General features: G+C 45.2%; 2 protein-coding genes across 3 annotated transcripts in view; one reads left to right on the forward strand and one right to left on the reverse strand.

Annotated features, from left to right (window-relative positions):
- The window catches only part of LOC149983146 (elongator complex protein 4-like), a 107,988-nt gene extending 107,267 nt beyond the window's left edge, over positions 1-721 (reverse strand). Inside the window, exon 1 of the mRNA XM_090239210.1 lies at positions 535-721. Coding sequence (XP_090095336.1) covers positions 535-712 — 178 coding nt within the window. The 5' untranslated portion in view covers positions 713-721. The remainder of the gene's footprint in view (positions 1-534) is intronic.
- LOC110526731 (mitochondrial inner membrane protease subunit 1) lies at positions 719-21,847 on the forward strand. 2 transcript variants are annotated; one of them, XM_090239212.1, is made up of 6 exons: positions 719-867; positions 12,804-12,916; positions 12,999-13,087; positions 13,243-13,369; positions 18,794-18,904; positions 21,707-21,847. In XM_090239212.1, the coding sequence occupies exons 2-6, from the start codon at positions 12,812-12,814 to the stop codon at positions 21,776-21,778; spliced, it is 504 nt and encodes a 167-aa protein (XP_090095338.1). In that variant the 5' UTR covers positions 719-867; positions 12,804-12,811; the 3' UTR covers positions 21,779-21,847. The 2 variants fall into 2 exon arrangements, with proteins under 2 accessions (XP_090095338.1, XP_090095339.1); XM_090239213.1 differs by lacking the exon at positions 18,794-18,904 and having other exon boundaries at positions 795-867.
- The last annotated feature ends 3,962 nt before the right edge of the window (positions 21,848-25,809 follow it).

The following is a 25,809-nucleotide window of genomic DNA, read 5'->3' on the forward strand; positions in this document are numbered from 1 at the left end:
GATTGTTAAGATATGTTTTGTCAAATATAGAGAACTAATATTTGCATATTTTACATTTTTTCCTTACATAGGCCTGTTAACTGTTTCATATGTAGGCGTTAAAAAGCAAAAAATACTGCTTGCTCTGTGGTCCCACAGGGAGAGCAGGCTTTTGAGCCAGCTCTAACTCATCAAGCTCATTGTTGAATAAGTGTTGGACTGGAACAAAAACCTGCAAACAAGTTACGAGTGCCCAGTACCATGACTGACGAATACTCCAGAGCCAGCTGACAACCATTACTATGGCGTGAAGGTGTGCCGGTTGTTTCAAATGGGGCACACGAATTATTGTTGACGTTATATTAACGTTATAGTAAATAACGTGAAGCTAGCCGGCTACCTTCATGCGACTCAGTGGTTGAAGACATGCAGTTGAATAGTTACAACATTCCTTTAAAACTAACTAAATTAAAACAATTATTATTGTTAGATAGTTTAATCAATCAGAAAAAGCAAAACAACTCATAGCTGTCGACACATTCGTGGCAGACTGACCAATCACGTAGTCGAGAGATGTGACACCAGTCGAAACAATAAGTTGCCCGTTTTGAATCGAAGGTCTTGTGCCAGGTATTGAAACTAGTTTGCTTCGTGATTTCTTCTGAAAACTGGTGGTATTGCACGGTAAACGGTCCACGGTGGGTTTACCCACGCTCATCTTGGGGGCCGCCATGCTTTTTTTCCCCCCGTGGTGACGAATGTTGATGTTTTGAATTACATCAACCCAATCAGAGCTGGGATTGCTCAGTCGCTACCAATCACAGAAGCAGTTGTTAGGTAGCGTGTCTGTGTGAGGGCAGCTTCCGTAGCTGTCGGAGCTGGATAGCGGTGAGTTGATTATCGGACCGTTTACCGACAAATACATGTTTTAAATGTCTATTACCATTTAGTGAACGTATTTTGCTGAATAGGAAGCTGCGATTCTGTGAAATAAAGACACAACTCTGATTTACAACAAACTGATGGTTAGGAAACTCGAACATGCAGATGGGGTTCTGTTTGTGAGTTGCCTTTGTTTTGCCCAGTCTTCAACCGTACAAAACGATTACAGCTTTGTTTATCTTTAGATTAGGGTTACACTAATGTATTTGAAATACAATATCCCAGCCTGCCAGCCCATTTGCATTCTAGAGAATACGGTCATCAGTCTGCAATGTGAATAGACACTTAGCTTTCAAATGACACACATGTAGACTATTCGAGACTAGAAAGTAGCAGACTATGACCTTCAAACGTAGGCTTTTATAGATCTATAATATTTGATTTGCATAAATATTGCATATAGCCCAGAGCTCTCCAACCCTGTTTCGGGAGAACTCCGTCCTGTAGGTTTTCGCTCCAACCCTAATTTAGCCAACTGATTCTAATAGTTGGCTGCTTAATAAACCAAGTTAGTTGCAACTGGGGTTGAAACAAAAACCTACAGGAGGGTAGCTCTCCGGGAACAGTGTTGGAGAGTCCTGATCCAGCCTAACAAAGATGTAGATCTATGTTTTATCATATCTGTTATGAAATCAGCCAAATGCATGTTGCAATCATGTTGTTCTAATCATCAGAAAGAATCCCTTTTGTCATCTTTCATCAATCTTTCATCTTGGCTATATTTTAAATAGGCTCCTCAAAACCTCAAACCAAAAGTCCCCCCTTTCAGACCTCATGCCAACTAGTATTTTGTGATACATAAGCTAGTAAAGTTTTCTCTTTTTTATTTTCTCAACCTTTGCAAGGTTACCCTCACTGATGCCTGGACAGCCATCTGGTCAAGAACCTAAAATTACATGAAGTTAAATGTGTGCATGTGTAACATCACAACCTTCCTTATACCCCAGTTGATTAATCTTAAAGTGATTATTTGAACTATTGGACATTATGTTTATCATGTTCACAACCACTTTACTACTTAAAGTGTAGTGGCCCTCTGCTTGCTGCCTACATCAGCCAGCAAATGAGAAGTTTCTGGTCATGTGACCTTGGGGCAGAGCCATGGCGATGCCAGGACTTAATTAGTGAGGTGTAACATCTACACATATAAATGCAGCCTAATGTGTAGAACTGACACAATTTCCTATTCTACATGACATAAAAAAATCATGCCTGTGACAAGACACTAATTTGCTGAGCAGGTGTGGGGTGGGTGGAAGGGGTTCAATCTAGCATAACGGGGGTGAGGTTGGGAGGAGTGGCTATATGTTTCCAGTCGGCCACAGTTTGAACTGAAGTTTTGGGGATTGTAACATTAGTCTTCAAATTAGCCTTTGTCTTTGTCTCTCAGGCTGATTTCGTAATTAGACTCAGTGTTGTCAAAACAAGGAGCTGTTGGACAGTCTGATGAAGGAGACTAGTCTTTGTTAACCTCTGTCTCTCTCATACTGTGACTCCAGTCATCTCAGGTCAGGGTCTGACCCCTTGCAGAAGGAATACAGACTGAGTCTCAGCTAACTTTCCCTGTCACACAGACCCAATACTATAAAACAGAGGTACAGTAGCCCCTGGTAGAATTTGTCCTTAGACACCGATCTGGGATCAGTTAACCTTCCCAAATCGTAACCATACCCATTATGAGGGAAAACGTAAAACTTTAGACCAGTGTCTATGGGAAACTTCATCCTACTCCAGAGCGCTCTATGAGCACTGCAAGAGAAGAGGCATGCCTCTCATAGGGAGCTGTATGTGTGGTGGGTTAAGATGAGAGACTTACAGCTCAGTAAGGATGCTGTTATGCTCTAGACTAGAAGTGATGGCCCAACTGCTCACTTTACAAAATGCTCTTAGCAGAGGCAGTCCTGTTGTTGTGACAGCGCTTTGAGGTAAACATGGGCTGACAGGAGACCCGGGGAATATAGCCAGGCCTTCTACTGACAACACAGGGCATTGTGCAAGACCCACAAGATCTAAGAGACATCTAAAAATGAAAAGGATAAAATAATTGACTGTTTAATGTATAATAATAAGTGTATTACCCGGGGTTAGGATATAGTGTCCAGTTTCATCACCATTGAATATTAGGAGAGGACAATGTCACTGGGAAAATCAACCCTTATTATTATTATTATTTATTTTTTTATCCCCTTTCTATCTTGTCTCATCGCTGCAACTCCCCACCGGGCTCGGGAGGCCAAGGTCGAGCCATGTGTCCTCTGATACATGACCTGCCAAACTGCGCTTCCTAACACCCGCCCGCCAGCCGCACCAATGTGTCGGAGGAAACACAGTTCAACTGACCACCGAGGTCAGCCTGCAGGCACCCGGCCCGCCATAAGGAGTCGCTAGAGCGCGATGAGCCAAGTAAAGCCCCCCTCCGGCTAAACCCTCCCCTAACCCGGACGACACTGGGCCAATTGTGCGCCGCCCTATGGGACTCCTGATCACGGCCGGTTGTGATACAGCCCGGAATCGAACCCGTGTCTGTAGTGACGCCTCTAGCACTGCGATGCATTGCCTTAGACTGCTGCTCCACTCGGGAGGCATAAATCAACTTTGAAGTGAATAATTCCACCACGTCTAAATTCCCAATTTAACCCCAGGGCCTACTGTATGTGGCCTACTGTATGTGGCCTACTGTATGTGGCCTACTGTATGTGGCCTACTGTATGTGGCCTTACAGGTCAATGTGTGGCAGTAGTATCAACATGACTGCCAGTATTTCTAAAATAACATCTCTTTCCCTCCTTTTTGAATGTCATCCGTCCCTGTGTATTATTTATATTATATCAGTTTTATCCATCAGTGTATCTGATTGGACCATATAATGCAGGCAGTCATAACATGTCAGCCTCTTCCTCTGTATATTGTTCTGGTTTCTCCAGTCTTATTCCGCTATAGCGCTAGCTGTGTGTCACTGGGAGAGGGAATAGAATGGCTGTGACTAGAGGGGAAGTCAGATCTCCATCAATGTACTCCATGTTTGTTTGAGTAGCATTGAAAAGAAAGTAATGTTCTTAGGGTACATGGACAATTAGTGGGGCTAGGGTTTTTCTTCAGGCCGTTGTATTTTTAGACTTTTTTCCAATAGCAATTTTTTCAAAATGTCTATATTTTTGGCTTTTTCAACAGCTGCCGAGTGAATCATTTATCATGACTAGTTCTATATTAGTGAATGTTTAGGCTATATTGCAAATCATACGTCTATAAATACAGTACATGTCCAGCTCACAATATGGCCTGATGCGCATAGACCTATTCTTCTGACATGATGGGTGGGGTGGGGACGTTAGCTGGTGGCGAGGGGGGGGGGGGTGCTCTGTTGAGGTGTCTGAGTCATTGGCATGAACACTGACCTAATTGTGAAAGCAATACAAGACCCTGATAAGATCAGTCCACTCTCTCAACACCGACCCAGCACCGCACACACCAGCCAGCGGCCAATACAATAAAGATTAGTCACCAGTATTCTATTCCGTGTCATTGTATGGGGACATGGGCCCAGCAGCCCCAGACACGTCCGTTTCAATTCAAAGCAGTCGTATTCATATCACTAGACTGTTATTTGCTCTGGGCTGACCCATTGATTGCTGGCTCTAAGCCTCTGACTCCTCAAATAGGCACCCTGCTCAGCTGTTTGGCGGCTGGGTTGCTGCTAGCAACAATGAAAAGAGCAATGTGGAGATCAGTCTGTTCAATCATCTCTGTGTTCAGGAACAGGGGAGAGGGGGGCTAGATGGCTACATTGTAAGGCTGTGACTTGTGATTTGTTTTGCATCTGTCACTCTCGGTCCCAGACAGGTGTCTGTTTCTAAAACAGTAGGATTAGCTCTGATTGTGCTGATAGTTGCACACAGATCCCTGGTCAGTCCCCCTTTAAAACTCACATTAAGATCAAATCGAGCTTTAGCACCCACCCTTCCACTGCCTTCTGCTGCCCAGAGAGGGGACATCAGAGGTGGGATTCATTCCCTCCCCATCTGGGGTCCACAGGGAGAAGCACCATCTCTGACATGGGGTCTGTAAGCCTCTTAGCCCTCCAGTGGCCCAGCCCTCTTTCAGCCCATGTTTTCCTAATGTAGGCTTGTAAAGAGAGCAAGGGCCTTGTAGACTGTTTGAATTGTGACTCCCTTTGTGCTCCTAATAGACTGGTCATGTTTGATAATGACTGCCTTCGTAGAGTGAAACCTTTTTCTCTGATTTTATTAGATCCCCATTAGAGACAGCTAGTCTTCCTGGGGTCTGACACATAGGACTAATGAAAATACATTACACACAAAAATACTTTACAATTGACATACATTTAAAACATTAACATAGACATTACAGACTTTTATATAAAACAACTTTTGGAGACCAGGGGCGGTGATTCCAAGGAGGAACCTACTGCAGTCAGTTGGTAGAGCATAGCGCTTGCAACGACAGGGTTGTGGGTTCGATTCCCACGGGGGACCAGTAGGAAAATGTATTATGTACTCACTACTGTAAGTCGCTCTGCAGAAGACCGTCTGCTAAATGACAAAAGATGTCAGCCAGCTGGTTCTGATATCCCTATTCTCTCTGTTAGAAGCCCCCTTCTTACTGACTGGTAATGACGATATAGGCCTTGGTCTATTTAGGCCTAGTTTAGGTTGTATGATTGTTATTAGTGTCACACTGTGCTCCATGTTGACTCTTGTATCCAGTCATACAGTTGACAAATTTAATTAAGTTGTATGTAAATTCTGCTGCTTGTGATTCCTGAACTATTGTCTGAATGTTGTCCCCCAGTCAGTGATCATAGAGGTAAAAGACACCCAATGGGGTTTTTCTATTCACTGGTGGATTTGGGATCCCCTGTAGTTGTGCACCCGCTGTCGCTGGGAGCCATGTGACTGTAGGAGGCTGGCGGGTGACTGTAGGAGGCTGGCGGGTGACTGTAGGAGGCTGGCGGGTGACTGTAGGAGGCCGGCGGGTGACGGGTGACTGTAGGAGGCCGGCGGGTGACTGTAGGAGGCCGGCGGGTGACTGTAGGAGGCCGGCGGGTGACTGTAGGAGGCCGGCGGGTGACTGTAGGAGGCCGGCGGGTGACTGTAGGAGGCCGGCGGGTGACTGTAGGAGGCCGGCGGCTCTGAGGGCCTGTGACTGTAGGAGGCCGGCGGGTGACTGTAGGAGGCCGGCGGCTCTGAGGGCCTGTGACTGTAGGAGGTCGGCGGCTCTGGGGGCCTGTGACTGTAGGAGGGCGGCGGGTGACTGTAGGAGGGCGGCGGGTGACTGTAGGAGGGCGGCGGGTGACTGTAGGAGGGCGGCGGCTCTGGGAGCCATGTGACTGTAGGAGTCCAGCTGACACAGATGGTTCCACTCAGATGCTGCTACCACTCTTTGTTTTTCCAGGAACATATTTGGTGTGTAATCCTGGATTAACAGACAGAGATTTAGAGTTTAATGTCCAGCTGAATGTCAACAGCTACCCCAGAAGACACAGGCAGGGTATTATGGAGGAGATAGCCTAGTGGGGTTTGTCCTAGACCCACAGCCAGGGGGATCGGGGGGTAGAGATCCTATCAGATGTCTCTGGTGGTGTGTCCCAACTCATTCTCAATCCCAATTTGAGTTCCTTGTGTAATGTAACACACACACCCCATGGGTGACAGAGACTGCCAGATAAAACCAGGTGGCTGCATGTGGCCTCTCTCTTGATATCAGTCACTGGCCGTGTGATCTTATTATGTTAAGACCATAATCCCTACCTATGATGAATGCACACCGGAATGGAGGGATGAAATGGAGAGATAATGAAGGATATAGGGGATTGTACACTGGTTTGGGGGATATGGCTGTGTGATGTTGAGTGGTTGTGATAGTCCTAAATGTTCTCTGATCCTTGATACTCCATGATAGGTGTTCAGAGGGCCCTCTGTACAGGCCCTTGATTTAGTCTGTTGTGGTGAGATTCAGTTCTACTTTAGGTCCCTAGTAGGACTGGACTGACCTGTGGATTCAGTTCTATTCTAGGTTCCTAGTAGGACTGAACTGACCTGTGGGATTCAGTTCTACTCTAGGTCCCCAGTAGGACTGGACTGACCTGTGGGATTCAGTTCTACTCTAGGTTCCTATTAGGACTGGACTGACCTGTAGGACCAGGGGGCTGCTATGATCAGAGAAGTGCACACAAACTGGGTTCACTGCTGTTTGTCAGACCCTTTTTCTCTTTCCTCCAATAAGATCATATCTTCACAGTGACACACATCGAGAGACAATCACACACATTCACCACAGATTATTCCAGGACTCCTAGTGTAGAGGCAAAGACATGGCAGGGTGGAGGGATGAAACATGACCAGGATGTAGCGATAGAGGCAGTGGTATATGCAGTAGGGATAGAGGCAGGGGTATATGCAGTAGGGATAGAGGCAGGGGTATATGCAGTAGGATGTAGGGATAGAGGCAGGGGTATATGAGCAGGATGTAGGGATAGAGGCAGGGGTATATGCAGTAGGATGTAGGGATAGAGGCAGGGGTATATGAGCAGGATGTAGGGATAGAGGCAGGGGTATATGCAGCAGGGGTATATGCAGTAGGATGTAGGGATTAGAGGTCGACTGATTGATTTTTCAACACAGATACCGATTTATTGGAGGACCAAAAAAGCCGATGCCGATTAATCGGCCAATTTTTAATTTATTGTTATTTATTTGTAGTAATGACAATCACAACAATACTGAATGACCACTTATTTTAACTTAATAAAATACATTAAAAAAATATACTTATAATGAAACATGTTTAATTTGGTTTAAATAATGCAAAAACAAAGTGTTGAAGAAGAAAGTAAAAGTGCAATATGTGCTATGTAAGAAAGCTAACGTTTCAGTTCCTTGCTCAGAACATGAGAACATATGAAAGCTGGTGGTTCCTCTTCAATATTCCCAGGTAAGAAGTTTTAGGTTGTAGTTATTATAGGAATTATAGGACTATTTCCCTCCATACCATTTGTATTTCTTCCGTCCCTCTCCTCGCTCCACCCTGGGCTCGAACCAGCAACACAACGACAACAGCCACCATCGAAGCAGCGTTAGCTATGCAGAGCAAGGGGAACAACTACTAGAAGGCTCAGGGGGCGTGACGTTTGAAACGCTATTAGCGCGCGCTAACTAGCTAGCCATTTCACTTCGGTTACACCAGCCTCATCTCGGGAGTTGATAGGCTTGAAGTCATAAACAGCGCAATGCTTGACGCACAACGAAGAGCTGCTGGCAAAACGCACGAAAGTGCTGTTTGAATGAATGTTTACGTGCCTGCTTCTGCCTACCACCGCTCAGTCAGATACTTAGATGCTTGTATGCTCAGTCAGATTATATGCAACGCAGGACACGCTAGATAATATCTAGTAATATCATCAACCATGTGTAGTTAACTAGTGATTTATTGTTTTTTATAAAGATAAGTTTAATGCTAATTAGCAACTTACCTTGGCTTACTGCATTCGCGTAACAGGCAGTCTCCTTGTGGAGTGCAACGAGAGAGAGGCAGGTCGTTATTGCGTTGGACTAGTTATGGTAGCGAGATTGGGTCCCCCGAGCTGACAAGGTGAAAATCTGTCATTCTGACCCTGAACAAGGCAGTTAACCCACCGTTCCTAGGCCGTTATTGAAAATAAGAATGTGTTCTTAACTGACTTGACTAGTTAAATAAAGGTATACAAAAATATATATCGGGCGCCCAAAAATAAAATTTTCAAGTTTTCATAACAATCGGAAATCGGCCCCAATTAATCGGCCATTCCGATTAATCGGTCGACCTCTAGTAGGGATAGAGGCAGGGGTATATGCAGTAGGATGTAGGGATAGAGGCAGGGGTATATGCAGTAGGATGTAGGGATAGAGGCAGGGGTATATGCAGTAGGATGTAGGGATAGAGGCAGGGGTATATGCAGTAGGATGTAGGGATAGAGGCAGGGGTATATGCAGTAGGATGTAGGGATAGAGGCAGGGGTATATGCAGTAGGATGTAGGGATAGAGGCAGGGGTATATGAGCAGGATGTAGGGATAGAGGCAGGGGTATATGCAGTAGGATGTAGGGATAGAGGCAGGGGTATATGCAGTAGGATGTAGGGATAGAGGCAGGGGTATATGCAGTAGGATGTAGGGATAGAGGCAGGGGTATATGCAGTAGGATGTAGGGATAGAGGCAGGGGTATATGCAGTAGGATGTAGGGATAGAGGCAGGGGTATATGCAGTAAGATGTAGGGATAGAGGCAGGGGTATATGCAGTAGGATGTAGGGATAGAGGCAGGGGTATATGCAGTAGGATGTAGGGATAGAGGCAGGGGTATATGCAGTAGGATGTAGGGATAGAGGCAGGGGTATATGCAGTAGGATGTAGGGATAGAGGCAGGGGTATATGAGCAGGATGTAGGGATAGAGGCAGGGGTATATGAGCAGGATGTAGGGATAGAGGCAGGGGTATATGCAGTAGGATGTAGGGATAGAGGCAGGGGTATATGCAGTAGGATGTAGGGATAGAGGCAGGGGTATATGCAGTAGGATGTAGGGATAGAGGCAGGGGTATATGCAGTAGGATGTAGGGATAGAGGCAGGGGTATATGCAGTAGGCATGAAAGGTGGAGCAATATCAGCAACAGGATATGGATTCAGTTTGTATTTTGGGTGAGAGGTGGGAGAAGAGTATCGTGTGTGTGTGTGTTGAAAGGGACAGAGGGGTAATGGGATTAGGGTTAACGCCTTTCGCGGGCGCAGGGAGAGCCACCTGACACTCGGTCTGTTGGGGACCTGGGGATTGTGGGGGACGGGGTACAGGACGCGGGGGTCTAATCCATGTCCATCTTTGGGAAGTCATTCCCAGAGCTCTGAGGATTTAGGGCTTTGGTTTCCGCTCTGCTAGCTTTGGTTAATAATGTTATTGGTGGGATGTGAGACATGGAGAGAAAGAGGGATGAATAGAGAGAAAAAGAGGAATTCCTTACCCTGTGGTGGTCTTGCAGGACAGAGTCCTAAGCTAAAAGCATGGTGTCTGAATATAGCCAGGTGTGATATGATCTATAATGTAGCCTACACCTCTAAACCCTCCCCAGAACACATACACCTCTAAACACTCCCCAGAACACATACACCTCTAAACACTCCCCAGAACACATACACCTCTAAACCCTCCCCAGAACACATACACCTCTAAACCCTCCCCAGAACACATACACCTCTAAACCCTCCCCAGAACACATACACCTCTAAACCCTCCCCAGAACACATACACCTCTAAACCCTCCCCAGAACACATAGTCTACTGGCTGTGTAGCCTACACCTCTAAACCCTCCCCAGAACACATAGTCTACTGGCTGTGTAGCCTACACCTCTAAACCCTCCCCAGAACACATACACCTCTAAACCCTCCCCAGAACACATAGTCTACTGGCTGTGTAGCCTACTTTGTAATCCCTCCATCAGGATGAACACTACTGTTCAACAGTTTGGGGTCACTAAGAAATGTCCTTGTTTTGTAAATGAAAGAAAACCACATTTTTTTTGTCCATTAAAATAACATCAAATTGATCAGAAATACAGTGTAGACATTGTTAATGTTGTAAATGACTATTGTAGCTGGAAACGGCAGATTTTCTATCGAATATCTACATAGGTGTACAGAGGCCCATTATCAGCAACCATCACTCCTGTGTTCCAATGGCACGTTGTGTTAGCTAATCCAAGTTTATCATTTTAAAAGGCTAATTGAACATTAGAAAACCATTTTGCAATTGTTAGCACAGCTGAAAACTATTGTTCTGATTTAAAGAAGCAATAAAACTGGCCCTCTTTAGACTAGTTGAGTATCTGTGCCTTTCAGCATAGAAAGAAATGTGCTTTTCTTTCAAAAACAAGGACATTTCTTAGCGACCCCAGACTGTTGAACGGTATGTGGAAGTCATTCTCACCAGGGCTAGATCGGGGAAACATTAGATTATCTCTACCATACCTTTTATCATGCAGTTGTTGTTTCCTTTGAAATGTCCCTTACGTTGGAAAAAAAGGCTATTTCAGTTTTTTTTGCGTGTGTGTAAAGATTGAGTCACTCTCTCCCCATCCGGCAGGTTGCGTTCTGAGTAAAAGTCAATACCCTGAGTGGTGCTGCGGTGTTTGTTCAGACGACACACTGATATCTCTCTCTCTGTGTGTGTGTGTGTGTGTGTATGGCAGTCAACAAAGACTACGCGTTCCATTTCCATGGCTCCCACAGAACTGGATAACTGTCCTGAAGACCCTGGTCAGCATGGCTGATGCAGGGAGGGTAGTGTTAGGGACTGATGCTGGTATGAAGCTGTCCTGAAGACCCTGGTCAGCATGGCTGATGCAGGGAGGGTAGTGTTAGGGACTGATGCTGGTATGAAGCTGTACTGTAGACCCTGGTGCAGTGTTAGGGACTGATGCAGTGTTAGGGACTGATGCTGGTATGAAGCTGTACTGTAGACCCTGGTCAACATGGTTGATGCAGGGAGGGCAGTGTTAGGGACTGATGCTGGTATGAAGCTGTCCTGAAGACCCTGGTCAACATGGTTGATGCAGGGAGGGCAGTGTTAGGGACTGATGCTGGTATGAAGCTGTCCTGAAGACCCTGGTCAACATGGTTGATGCAGGGAGGGCAGTGTTAGGGACTGATGCTGGTATGAAGCTGTCCTGAAGACCCTGGTCAACATGGTTGATGCAGGGAGGGCAGTGTTAGGGACTGATGCTGGTATGAAGCTGTCCTGAAGACCCTGGTCAACATGGTTGATGCAGGGAGGGCAGTGTTAGGGACTGATGCTGGTATGAAGCTGTCCTGAAGACCCTGGTCAACATGGTTGATGCAGGGAGGGCAGTGTTAGGGACTGATGCTGGTATGAAGCTGTCCTGAAGACCCTGGTCAACATGGTTGATGCAGGGAGGGCAGTGTTGGGGACTGATGCTAGTATGAAGCTGTACTGTAGACCCTGGTCAACATGGTTGATGCAGTGATAGGGACTGATTCTAGTATGAAGCTGTACTGTAGACCCTGGTCAACATGGCTGATGCAGTGATAGGGACTGATTCTAGTATGAAGCTGTACTGTAGACCCTGGTCAACATGGCTGATGCAGTGATAGGGACTGATTCTAGTATGAAGCTGTACTGTAGACCCTGGTCAGCATGGCTGATGCAGTGATAGGGACTGATGCTAGTATGAAGCTGTACTGTAGACCCTGGTCAACATGGCTGATGCAGTGATAGGGACTGATGCTAGTATGAAGCTGTACTGTAGACCCTGGTCAACATGGCTGATGCAGTGTTAGGGACTGATGCTGGTATGAAGCTGTACTGAAGACCCTGGTCAACATGGTTGATGCAGGGAGGGCAGTGTTAGGGACTGATGCTGGTATGAAGCTGTACTGTAGACCCTGGTCAGCATGGCTGATGCAGTAACAGGGACTGATGCTGGTATGAAGCTGTACTGAAGACCCTGGTCAGCATGGTTGATGCAGTAACAGGGACTGATGCTGGTATGAAGCTGTACTGAAGACCCCGGTCAGCACGGTTGATGCAGGGAGGGCAGTGTTAGGGACTGATTCTAGTATGAAGCTGCTAGGCTGGTATGTTTGTCCGTCCCCTGCAAGGTGTCGATTGGCCAATCTCACACAGGGTCAAAGGTTAGGCTGGTTCTGTGGTGTCAACGGGCTGTAGAGCCCCTGAGAATGAAACACCAGGGAGTGTGACACTAGTCTGCACTGCACACTACTCCTAGAGCTGCTAATAGACTAGCTGCTGTGACAGCTCACCCCTCACCTGTCTGTCCCCTGAATGAAGCGCTGTAATGATGTGTGTTGTGTTTGTGTAGGTGGTGAGATGTTCCGCAGTGCGCTGGGGAAGACCCTGGGCTTCGTGGGATACACCATCCAGTACGGCTGCGTCGCCCACTGTGCCTTTGAGTACATCGGAGAGTTTGTTGCGGTGTGTAGGATACTTTTCTCTCTGTGGCCATGGTCTGTGAACTCCCGAGTAACAACTTCAATGTCTGTGAATTTACCCACAGTGCTCTGGTCCTTCTATGGAGCCCACCATCACAAGCCACGACGTTGTCTTCTCAGAACGGTTGAGTCGCCATCTCTGCAGAATCGAGAAGTGAGTTTTAGTTTTCAACTTGAAATTCTCAAAGTTGGTAAAGTAAAACATAGTTTACCCTGAGTGGTGTCTTTTTGCACCGTAACCCCTTGATGTTCTCCCTGATATCTGTGAATGACATCACACCCCATGGATCCTGTCTTCTCTGTCTGCAGTGGTGATATAGTCATCGCTAAGAGTCCATTTGATCCACATATGAACATCTGTAAAAGAGTCATCGGTTTGGAGGGAGACAAAGTCTGCACCAGTGGCCCCTCGGATGTCTTCAAGACCCACCAATACGTAAGTATTCATCAACAGTCATGTCCCAGGACTCTCAGCCACATGTAAAGTATTCATCAACAGTCATGTCCCAGGACTCTTAGCCACATGTAAAGTATTCATCAACAGTCATGTCCCAGGACTCTCAGCCACATGTAAAGTATTCATCAACAGTCATGTCCCAGGACTCTCAGCCACATGTAAAGTATTCATCAACAGTCATGTCCCAGGACTCTCAGCCACATGTAAAGTATTCATCAACAGTCATGTCCCAGGACTCTCAGCCACATGTAAAGTATTCATCAACAGTCGTGTCCCAGGACTCTCAGCCACATGTAAAGTATTCATCAACAGTCATGTCCCAGGACTCTCAGCCACACGTAAAGTATTCATCAACAGTCGTGTCCCAGGACTCTCAGCCACATGTAAAGTATTCATCAACAGTCATGTCCCAGGACTCTCAGCCACATGTAAAGTATTCATCAACAGTCATGTCCCAGGACTCTCAGCCACACGTAAAGTATTCATCAACAGTCGTGTCCCAGGACTCTCAGCCACATGTAAAGTATTCATCAACAGTCATGCCCCAGGACTCTCAGCCACACGTAAAGTATTCATCAACAGTCATGCCCCAGGACTCTCAGCCACATGTAAAGTATTCATCAACAGTCACGCCCCAGGACTCTCAGCCACATGTAAAGCATTCTACCTTTAGTTTACCAGGTAAGAGTATTGAGAGCACATTTACAACAACAACCTGGAGAAGACTTTGACGAGGGCTTGAAATGAGCCAGTAAAGCAATACATTCTGGATGAACGATTAAGCCTTGTCAAGACACTTCATGTTGTGTTTCAGATAGTCTCTCATTTCAGTCAATCATCTTCATAAGTAGCCAAACCCCTGTGTCTTCAACTCAACCCAGTGTGTTCTGGGTGTTTAGATTCCAGACCAGGGACATCCATCTTGTGTCGTCAGTCCAAATATCATCTTTTGACAGCGACTGCATTTCCTCAGAGCCGTGGTTGTGGTGGAACCACTGTCATTGCATTCTTATTACTGCTCTCCCCGGCCACGCCGCCCTCAGCCACCGCTCAGCCTGCCAATCTCTCTGAAGCCTGTTAGAGTTAGTGCCAACCGAGTGGACAGGTTGATGGGTGGGCTGAGGTGTTTGTGTTGTGTGTGTGTGTACACACACTCTCACATGAACAGTGGACGTATAGGTGAATGTAACCACACACAGGATGTGCTGGTGTCATCCAGGAAATGAAAGAAACTAATTTTCCTCTGGGAACAGGTTTCATCTCTACACACAGGCAGTAAAGCTATATTGAACAGGTTACTGCAGAACAGGTTTAATCTCTACACATGTCTTGGTCAAAGGTCTCAGCCTACAGATGTACTCTCTTAATTGGATCACTCTGTTGGCGCAGAAAATGCAGACATGTTGTGTATTTAAGTTTTAAAACGTATTCTAATGTTTGTTATTCACACTTTAAAATGTCAGACTTGATTTACCCTTATGTAAAATGTATCAGCCCATACAAAAATGTCAGTTCATTTTAATCCACATAATAACCCACATTTCCTGTTACTGCAGGATGATTTCCCTGCTGTGAGAAACTGGTCAAATTAAGGTGGCAGATCGGTACCTCTGAAATGTGTCTCAGTGCAAGACATAGGTCAACAATGAATAAGACCAGACCAATCTCTGTAGGGTTTCCCCCGTCAAAACACACACCAAAATGTCTGTCAACACAGTTGGTTGTGGTGTTAATGAAATAGAAGCCTTGTGTGACATAAGGCATCCCACCATGCATGTTTTTGTTTGTGTGCTATACGAGAGCCTGTCCTCACCTCCTCTTTCTTCTGACGGGCTGGCAGGTTCTTTCCTCCCACATTGATGATGAGGAGATGGACAAATTGGCTTGTCACCTCTTAGGAGTCTTTCCTACAGTATGTCTGCTGCATTGTCACAACAAAGACATTTGATCCATGATGTGATGGTGGGTGTCTTTGAGAGAGACGGAGGGGGAGAGAGAGCCTTCAGAGTCTAAAGATATTCCCTCCATGTTAGACAAAACACTGTACCTCAATGATATTAGTCTAATGATTAGAGCAGGGTGAGGCCTTAAACAGCACTACCTCAATCATGTTAGCTTAATGAGCGAAGCAGGGTGAGGCCTTAATCATGTTAGCTTAATGAGCGAAGCAGGGTGAGGCCTTAACATGATTGAGGTAGTGCTGTTTAAGGCCTCACCCTGCCTCATTAAGATAAACAGCACTACCTCAATCATGTTATCTTAATGAGGCAGGGTGAGGCCTTAAACAGCACTACCTCAATCATGTTATCTTAATGAGGCAGGGTGAGGCCTTAAACAGCACTACCTCAATCATGTTAGCTTAATGAGCGAAGCAGGGTGAGGCCTTAAACAGCACTCTACCTCAATCATGTTAGCTTAATGAGCGACTCAGGGTGAGGCCAGACCAGGCTGTTGAACGGCAGACTTCACTATCCAGGTGAGCTCAGCTTTCCCACCTTGACACGTCTCTGACAGGTACACATAGCCTCGCCCCCACCCCTTCAACCACCCAACCACAGAACAGGTTCCATCACTCCCTCTGAGTCCCATCACAACACAGCCGCCAGGTTGAGCTGAGATACGCCACTCAACCCTAAACCCTAGCTGGGCACACAGTCTGACTGGATGACTGGGCTGGCTGGAAGTGTGTTGTGGAAAGTAACAATGTCTGTTGATTATGGTTTGGCTGAGCTCTCTCATTCTGTTCTGGTGACTCAGTGTAGGGAGTTGGGAGAGGGCATGTCAGACTCGGGGCTTAGTGTCATAGAGAAGTAGGTAAACAGTTCAGGAGGAGTGTTTGCTTCTCTGCCTGTCAATCATGCAGGTGCTTATCCTTGACATCCTCTCTACCTTCACTCAACACTGGTGTGTGATCCATAAATTAGTTTTCAGAGACTGCTGTGGTTATGAAGGCCTGCGGTGAGCTTGCAGGTGTTTAATCAGAGAAGAAGAGTTCTACCAACTATGACGGGGGACAGAATTTGAACATGTCTACCTAGTTCCAATACCTCCAGTATCATACCCCTAGGTAATAACCAGATCCATTTGAACATGTCTACCTCGTTCCAATACCTCCAGTATCATACCCCTAGGTAATAACCAGATCCAGTTGAACATCCGGTGCAGGTAATATGAAAGGAGAGGTTAGTTCTACCCTCTGGTTAAGTTAAGGTTCAAAGAGGAGAACGTCAGGGACATCCGTTTCTACAAATGATAGTCTGGCCTCTCTTTACACCATCCCAGTCATAATAAAGTGTACGTTTCTGACATGTGTTAACCTGCAAGGTGATGTGTGAACCCTCGGTCTTTCACCACATCATAACATACTGCAATAATAATATATGTCATTTAGCAGACGCTTTTATCCAAAGCGGCTTACAGTCATTCATTCATACATTTTAACGTATGGGTGTCCCAGGGAATCGAACCCACAACCCTGGCTGTGCCAGCACCATGCTCTACCAACTGAGCCATACATGGCAGATCAACTTTAACAGGCCTTTTAACAATAACCAATGAATTACCAGTTCATTAGTGGTAAATAAATCTGACTATAGATTTCAGAGGAGTAACTTTGCGATGCCCTGTCTGTGGCTAGAGACTCCGTGTGGAATGTTCTCTACAGGGTCATTAGTGTGATGCTCCGAATCAATCAGAGCTTTGGTGTTTGTGTGTCTGTGTATTTGTTGATCACTCTTGATTGACCCGCAGCAGATCGATCTAAATTGATTGACCTTGTTAGTAGTGGACAGAATGGAGTCTAGATCCTGAATAGAGTTGACCTATACCTTGATGTTGGATTAGTTAGCTAGTTCCTCCAAACCTTCACTCCGTGGGCCCTAAGCTTTAACCACCACTAATGTATCCTACCTAGTGTTTGCTAAACTCTGAGGCAGTGTAATGGACTCAGATTAGACCTTCTGCTAGCCTCAAAAGCACTTTCAATAACGACATTGTCATGTGTTTCTATGGAGACTTGAACCCGCTTTGAATCCAGAAGTAGTCTGAACCTGTGTTCAAGCAGCCGCCCCTTTTGTGTCTCCTAAAACATAGATGAGCGTGCCTACCGACAGGGTCGTGTTGATGATATCACACGCCTGACCTTTCTGAGCAGGACAAAGGCAGTGAGTCAGTCTAAGATGGAGGCTGAGGCTGGGGCATAGCAAGGGCTTATGGTCCAGCAGATGACAAATGGCGCCGGCGTTCCTCTCTGGTCCCTGTGTGCTTGGGAGCAGCCATATGTTGCCATGCTACTGAGGGGTAATGGTGGGAATGCGGCAGGCTGACATATGCTTCTCAAATGACTTCTTTAATGACATTGGTTTGTGTCGTCGTTGTTCTCGGGGGCCGAGTTGTTTACCTCGTGTTAGGTCAATATGTCACTGCATCACGATTAGTGTCAGCTCATCTGGCTCATCTATGGAATATGAAATGCAACACAATGCATAGGTTAATACTGCATAATGATTCTGGATGTTGGGACGATTGCGATACGATGGACGCGCACAATTGGAATCAAGACATCAGTGGTTGCGTCTCCCCCCCACCCTCTGATAATGTTCTCATCTGATTTCATCTCCCTCTCCTTTTCTCCCCAAGACTTTGTTCATTAAAAAGTTAGGCAACACAAACACAGTTGCAGATTGTGATGCCCATTATGACAATATAATGTGTTGTTCATCCTGTCTTCACATATAGGAGGGACGAGGAACTTAATTAGGGCCTTGACAAGATTACTCTAGTAAAGTGATGAGATGAATCATAATTGGTGTCACTGTGGATTAGCGCTCGCTCCGATTGGCCACCCCACTGGCAGCTCGGGCCTCACTAGTGGAGACCAGTGGACGAATCTGACTGAAAATCTTCAGCCTTGGCCCCTTTCTCTCTCTCTCCCCCTCTAGATCTCCCTTGGTAAGAGGGGGTTAGATCTCAGCCAACAGCCTAATGGCCCCTTTTGAAGTCCCACTAAATCCCCCTGACCCTGCCCCCGTTACACATGACCCCTTGCTCCTATGACCGTCCGGGGCTAAAGGAGGACAGACCAGGGGTTGACGTTAAGTTGGGGTGAGGGAAGGTAGGGGGGGGATGTTCAGCTGGGCGAGGCGGATGAGGTGGGCTCTCTTTACATAATGGTGGGTGGAGGGTGCTGACGCTGTATTGTCTCACTCCTTCATGTAAACAAAGTTTAAAAGCTAGGTCAGGGAATGGTGTTGTTTACAGTATAACTGGCTGTTGCAGTCGTCATGGAACAAATTCAATATTTTCTATCGTTGTGTTTTTTCCCGTGTCATCCCGTGGGTGTGCGTCTTGCTGTGGGTGTGTGTCTTGCTGTGGGTGTGTGTCTTGCCGTGGGTGTGTGTCTAGGTTCCAAAAGGGCACGTGTGGCTGGAAGGGGATAATCTTAGGAATTCCACAGACTCCAGGAGCTACGGCCCAGTTCCCTATGCCCTGATTCGAGGCCGTGTCTGCTTAAAGGTAAGGAGGGGAACATCGCCAGACCCATCTCACATTCATTTTAACCTTTAGAGTTAGTAGAATGGTCTGTATAAAGAGTTAGTAGAATGCTCTGGTCTGTATAAAGAGTTAGTAGAATGCTCTGGTCTGTATAAAGAGTTAGTAGAATGCTCTGGTCTCTGTAAAGAGTTAGTAGAATGGTCTGGTCTGTATAAAGAGCTATTATAATGGTCTGGTCTCTGTAAAGAGTTAGTAGAATGCTCTGGTCTGTGTAAAGAGTTAGTAGAATGCTCTGGTCTGTGTAAAGAGTTAGTAGAATGCTCTGGTCTGTGTAAAGAGTTAGTAGAATGCTCTGGTCTCTGTAAAGAGTTAGTAGAATGCTCTGGTCTGTATAAAGAGTTAGTAGAATGCTCTGGTCTGTATAAAGAGTTAGTAGAATGCTCTGGTCTCTGTAAAGAGTTAGTATAATGGTCTGGTCTGTAAAAATAGCTATTATTAGGGTCTGGTCTCTGTAAAGAGTTAGTAGAATGCTCTGGTCTGTGTAAAGAGTTAGTATAATGCTCTGGTCTGTGTAAAGAGTTAGTTTAATGGTCTGGTCTATATAAAGAGTTAGTAGAATGCTCTGGTCTGTATAAAGAGTTAGTAGAATGCTCTGGTCTCTGTAAAGAGTTAGTAGAATGCTCTGGTCTGTGTAAAGAGTTAGTAGAATGCTCTGGTCTGTATAAAGAGTTAGTAGAATGCTCTGGTCTGTGTAAAGAGTTAGTAGAATGCTCTGGTCTGTGTAAATAGTTAGTAGAATGCTCTGGTCTGTGTAAAGAGTTAGTAGAATGCTCTGGTCTGTGTAAAGAGTTAGTAGAATGCTCTGGTCTGTGTAAATAGTTAGTAGAATCCTCTGGTCTGTGTAAAGAGTTAGTAGAATGCTCTGGTCTGTGTAAAGAGTTAGTAGAATGCTCTGGTCTGTGTAAATAGTTAGTAGAATGCTCTGGTCTGTGTAAAGAGTTAGTAGAATGCTCTGGTCTGTGTAAAGAGTTAGTAGAATGCTCTGGTCTGTGTAAAGAGTTAGTAGAATGCTCTGGTCTGTATAAAGAGTTAGTAGAATGCTCTGGTCTGTATAAAGAGTTAGTAGAATGCTCTGGTCTGTGTAAATAGTTAGTAGAATGCTCTGGTCTGTGTAAATAGTTAGTAGAATGCTCTGGTCTGTGTAAATAGTTAGTAGAATGCTCTGGTCTGTGTAAATAGTTAGTAGAATCCTCTGGTCTGTGTAAAGAGTTAGTAGAATGCTCTGGTCTGTGTAAAGAGTTAGTAGAATGCTCTGGTCTGTGTAAATAGTTAGTAGAATCCTCTGGTCTGTGTAAATAGTTAGTAGAATGCTCTGGTCTGTATAAATAGTTAGTAGAATGCTCTGGTCTGTGTAAATAGTTAGTAGAATGCTCTGGTCTGTGTAAAGAGTTAGTAGAATCCTCTGGTCTGTGTAAAGAGTTAGTAGAATGCTCTGGTCTGTGTAAAGAGTTAGTAGAATCCTCTGGTCTGTGTAAAGAGTTAGTAGAATGCTCTGGTCTGTGTAAATAGTTAGTAGAATGCTCTGGTCTGTGTAAAGAGTTAGTAGAATGCTCTGGTCTGTATAAAGAGTTAGTAGAATGCTCTGGTCTGTGTAAATAGTTAGTAGAATGCTCTGGTCTGTATAAAGAGTTAGTAGAATGCTCTGGTCTGTGTAAATAGTTAGTAGAATGCTCTGGTCTGTGTAAAGAGTTAGTAGAATGCTCTGGTCTGTGTAAATAGTTAGTAGAATGCTCTGGTCTGTATAAAGAGTTAGTAGAATGCTCTGGTCTGTATAAAGAGTTAGTAGAATGCTCTGGTCTGTGTAAAGAGTTAGTAGAATGCTCTGGTCTGTGTAAAGAGTTAGTAGAATGCTCTGGTCTGTGTAAAGAGTTAGTAGAATGCTCTGGTCTGTGTAAAGAGTTAGTAGAATGCTCTGGTCTGTGTAAAGAGTTAGTAGAATGCTCTGGTCTGTGTAAAGAGTTAGTAGAATGCTCTGGTCTGTGTAAAGAGTTAGTAGAATGCTCTGGTCTGTGTAAAGAGTTAGTAGAATGCTCTGGTCTGTGTAAAGAGTTAGTAGAATGCTCTGGTCTGTGTAAAGAGTTAGTAGAATGCTCTGGTCTGTGTAAAGAGTTAGTAGAATGCTCTGGTCTGTGTAAAGAGTTAGTAGAATGCTCTGGTCTGTGTAAAGAGTTAGTAGAATGCTCTGGTCTGTATAGAGAAATCTGTGCCACGTTTCTGATATCACAGCCTCCTTTTGACTTTGCCCATGGCCATGGTTAAATATGAAATGCCTTGCACTAAAATTGATTGTAGGTTTACTGTTGCTTTGCCTGTATTCAAAATATTCCTTATTCCCCATTCTGTGGCAAGTTGAGTAAATGCAAACACTCAAACAAGTTGGAAGTTCAAGACAGATCTGTCTCGTAGACCAAGGCCTGGGCAACCTATTGTCTAGCTGTCCATTCTGCTGTGTTGTCATGTCACTGGATGTCATAGCAACCATGACCCTGGAAACAGGTCAGACAACCTTCTGTCTGTTTGACTGGACCGCAGCCGTACACTGGGGGCCCAATGACGAGACCTGACGACAGTTTTATGAAGTCGCATACATCATTTAAATCCACGTTACCAAGCGTATCCAGGAAGTGAGGATGTTGGAATAGTCATGATAAACACATTATGTAATGGATAAATGTTGTTTGTTCTTCTTTTATGAGAGCCCTAGTACCCTTTTAACCCAACGTCTTCTCCTTTGTTTGTTTTGGTGTTTTTCTCTCTTTCCAGCTCTGGCCTCTACATCATGTTGGTGCCCTCAACCAAAGTCCCACAGGACGAGTCGTAAGAAGGAGTGACTGAGTCTACTGATCTGTGTACATGCATCATTTTGTAATATTTTCTAATTAAAGGCATATTTATCTTGAAGAATGTTGTCCCTCTCAATTTGACTGACAATTTGAGTTCATTTGGGTTGAATTGTAGGGTGTGTTTGAGTTAAATGTGAAAATCCATGGATAGTTGGATCTGCAGGTTGATAACGTACCAGGCATAGTAATCTGGGGCTTCCAGTGTGTTGGCAGGAGCAGCACCCTGCTCTGTAGGAACAGCGTCACGTGAGGAGGGAGTTAAACTGTGCCTCTCTGGAGCTGCTAGTGGTAGAGGAGGGGAGGTGTGATTTTGGACTAACAGAAGAACTCATCTCTGACCCAGCTAACTCAACAGATTACAGTGAATAGCTGAAATCCAGCATCCAAGAAGTAGAGGCCATTCATTTTAAATAAGTTGTATTGTCCTGGAATTGACGTCTTCTGCCACTGTAGATCTGAGATGCCTACTTTTAGAATCTCTACGTGTATAATTGACTGGCCCACAATGCAGGGCGTGCTGCATGTATCATCCCTGACAGACATGGAAAATGGGGGTCAAGAAGGATCAAAGAAGCTCAACATCTACAAAGGAATACAAAAAAGTGTAATTCGTTTCAGGTTTACCTTTTCTCACTGTTGTGGTAAAACAAGCCTTTCTTGGTGATTAATATTTCATCGGGCCAACAAGGCAATTGGACAAATGTTAACATTTCCCATTTAGCCATCCAATATTTATAAGCACTTAGTAAGGCAAAGCTCACAACTGAGTAGTTAGTGTATACACTCTACACTACTATTCTATTGATGTGGGGAGGAAGAGAGATGTTTGGCATTTTTTGGGAATGCTTTGCAATCTGTGTGACAAGTTTTCAGGGTCAACTGCAAATACACAAAATATCTTTCAATATCAAACCTGTAACATGTGCAGTCCACAACGTGCGCTCCATCAGCCGCTGAAAATAGGACTGCATACAGTGGAGTCGGAAAGTACTCAGAACCCTTCACTTTTACCACATTTTGTTACGTTACAGCCTTATTCAAAAAAATTGATTAAATTGTTGTATTTCCTCCTCAAAAACAGGTTTTTAGAAATGTTTGCAAATGTATTAAAAATGTTAAACATCACATTTACGTACGTTTTCAGACCATTTACTCAGTACTTTGTTGAAGCACCTTTTTGGCAGCGATTACAGACTCAGGTATTCTTGGCTATGACGCTACAAGCTTGGCACATCTGTATTTGAGGAGTTTCTCCCATTCTTCTCTGTAGATCCTCTCAAGCTCTGTCAGGTTGGATGGGAAGCGTCGCTGCACAGCTATTTTCAGGTCTCTCCAGAGATGTCCGATCAGGTTCAAGTCCGGGCTCTGGCTGGGCCACTCAAGGACATTCAGAGATTTGTCCCAAAGCCACTCCTGCTGTATATTTAGGGTTGTTGTCCTGTTGGAAGGTGAACCTTCACCCCAGTCTGAAGTCCTGAGCGCTCTGGAGCAGGTTTTCATCAAGGATCTCTCTGTACTTTGCTCCATTCATCTTTCCCTCGATCCTGACTAGTCTCCCAGTCCCTGCCACTGAAAAACATGCCCACAGCATGATGCTACAGCACTGTCAAGTGTGGGACCTTATATAGACAGATGTGTGCCTTTTCCAAATCCCATTTAATCAATTGAATTTACCACAGGTGGACTCCAATCAAGTTGTAGAAACATCTCAAGGATGATCAATGGAAACAGGATGCACCTGAGCTCAGTTTTGAGTCTCATAGCAAAAGGTCTGAATACCTATGTAAATAAGGTATATGTATATGGAGATATGTTTTTTTTATTTGAAATTATTTAGCAAAAAAATGTTTTAAACCTGTGTTTGCTTTGTCATAATGGGGTATTGTGTGTAGATGAGTTATGTTTTTATTTTTTATCCATTTAAGAATAAGGCTGTAAACGTAACAAAATGTGGAAAACGTCAAGGGGTCTGAATACTTTCCGAATGCACTATACGTTCTGCAGTACAAATGCACCTATTTAACATACTGCAGCCAAATGTATTATTAAACACATTTTCCTCAACAACAATGATTTGGTTTGTCGAGAGGTGAACTAGGACTGTATGTAACTCAACTGTCAGTCAAGCAGGATCTTTATGACACCAGTGTAAAGACTGTCTTACTGGGCTGGCTCCTCCACAAGGCCTTCTTCAGCAGTAGTTCAGAGCCCACTGTGTATCCTGCTTAGACAGCCCTGTCCTAAGGACATGACAGCGTTCTCATACACCTAGTAAAGCAGCTCAGCTGGTCACTCTCCAGAAGAGAGAGGGCCTCTCCTCCTCACAGTTCCCCAGGGGCTGTGAGGGCCAGACGGCTGCCCGTCCCTGTCCAGCTGCCTCATCTGTCTGGCGGGGATGTAGGGTCAGAAACTGGCTTTCTGTGACACTGAATTCTCTGCTTGAGTGTGATCGTGCCTCCTGGGAGGGCCGCTCGTGTGTTTGTGTGCGTGACATCATTTGCATATGTGTGTGTATACATGTTTTATTTACAGTAGCGGAGAGGGTTTGGCTTGAAGCACATCTATTTTTCCTATTTTAACTTCATCTGCTGTGTGTCAACACAGTGCCAGTGTCCAAGTGAAATGCTGACACAGGGAGTCTGTTTATATTTTTATAACCTAGTGCCCCATAGAGGGAGCTCACTGTCCTTCTGCTGCTTGAGGACTAGAGGGAGAATAGCACTGTGTTCTGCTGCACAAGCAATGGTGGATACTGTAACCTTGGGGATTAGCTCCCACAGATGGTGGATACTGTAACCTTGGGGATTAGCTCCCACAGATGGTGGATACTGTAACCTTGGGGATTAGCTCCCACAGATGGTGGAAACTGTTAACTTGGGGATTAGCTCCCACAGATGGTGGAAACTGTTAACTTGGGGATTAGCTCCCACAGATGGTGGATACTGTAACCTTGGGGATTAGCTCCCACAGATGGTGGATACTGTTAACTTGGGGATTAGCTCCCACAGATGGTGGAAACTGTTAACTTGGGGATTAGCTCCCACAGATGGTGGAAACTGTTAACTTGGGGATTAGCTCCCACAGATGGTGGATACTGTAACCTTGGGGATTAGCTCCCACAGATGGTGGATACTGTAACCTTGGGGATTAGCTCCCACAGATGGTGGATACTGTTAACTTGGGGATTAGCTCCCACAGATGGTGGAAACTGTTAACTTGGGGATTAGCTCCCACAGATGGTGGATACTGTAACCTTGGGGATTAGCTCCCACAGATGGTGGAAACTGTTAACATGGGGATTAGCTCCCACAGATGGTGGCTACTATTAATTTGGGGATTAGCTCCCACAGATGGTGGATACTGTAACCTTGGGGATTAGCTCCCACAGATGGTGGCTACTATTAATTTGGGGATTAGCTCCCACAGATGGTGGATACTGTAACCTTGTGGATTAGCTCCCACAGATGGTGGAAACTGTAACCTTGGGGATTAGCTCCCACAGATGGTGGCTATTATTAATTTGGGGATTAGCTCCCACAGATGGTGGATACTGTAACCTTGGGGATTAGCTCCCACAGATGGTGGCTACTATTAATTTGGGGATTAGCTCCCACAGATGGTGGATACTGTAACCTTGGGGATTAGCTCCCACAGATGGTGGATACTATTAATTTGGGGATTAGCTCCCACAGATGGTGGGTACTGTTAACATGGGGATTAGCTCCCACAGATGGTGGGTACTGTTAACTTGGGGATTATCTCCCACAGATGGTGGGTACTGTTAACTTGGGGATTATCTCCCACAGATGGTGGGTACTGTTAATTTGGGGATTAGCTCCCACAGATGGTGGGTACTATTAACTTGGGGATTAGCTCCCACAGATGGTGGATATTGTTACCTTGGGGATTAGCTCCCACAGATGGTGGATACTGTTAACTTGGGGATTAGCTCCCACAGATACATGATGAGCATATAACTAGGCATATAACACTTAATTTACTACTAGGAGATCATTCCTGTCT

Source organism: Oncorhynchus mykiss, chromosome 6 (assembly GCF_057628025.1).
Source record: "Oncorhynchus mykiss isolate SJ-2025 chromosome 6, ASM5762802v1, whole genome shotgun sequence".
In the NCBI taxonomy this organism is placed as follows: Eukaryota; Metazoa; Chordata; class Actinopteri; order Salmoniformes; family Salmonidae; genus Oncorhynchus; species Oncorhynchus mykiss.

Bases quoted from the DNA above. Each gene is read 5' to 3' on its own strand.
- LOC110526731 (XM_090239212.1), top strand. From the start codon at position 12,812: ATGTTCCGCAGTGCGCTGGGGAAGACCCTGGGCTTCGTGGGATACACC. The intron at 13,088-13,242 runs GTGAGTTTTAGT...CTCTGTCTGCAG, and splicing joins CATCTCTGCAGAATCGAGAA to TGGTGATATAGTCATCGCTA. The intron at 18,905-21,706 runs GTAAGGAGGGGA...CTCTCTTTCCAG, and splicing joins GAGGCCGTGTCTGCTTAAAG to CTCTGGCCTCTACATCATGT.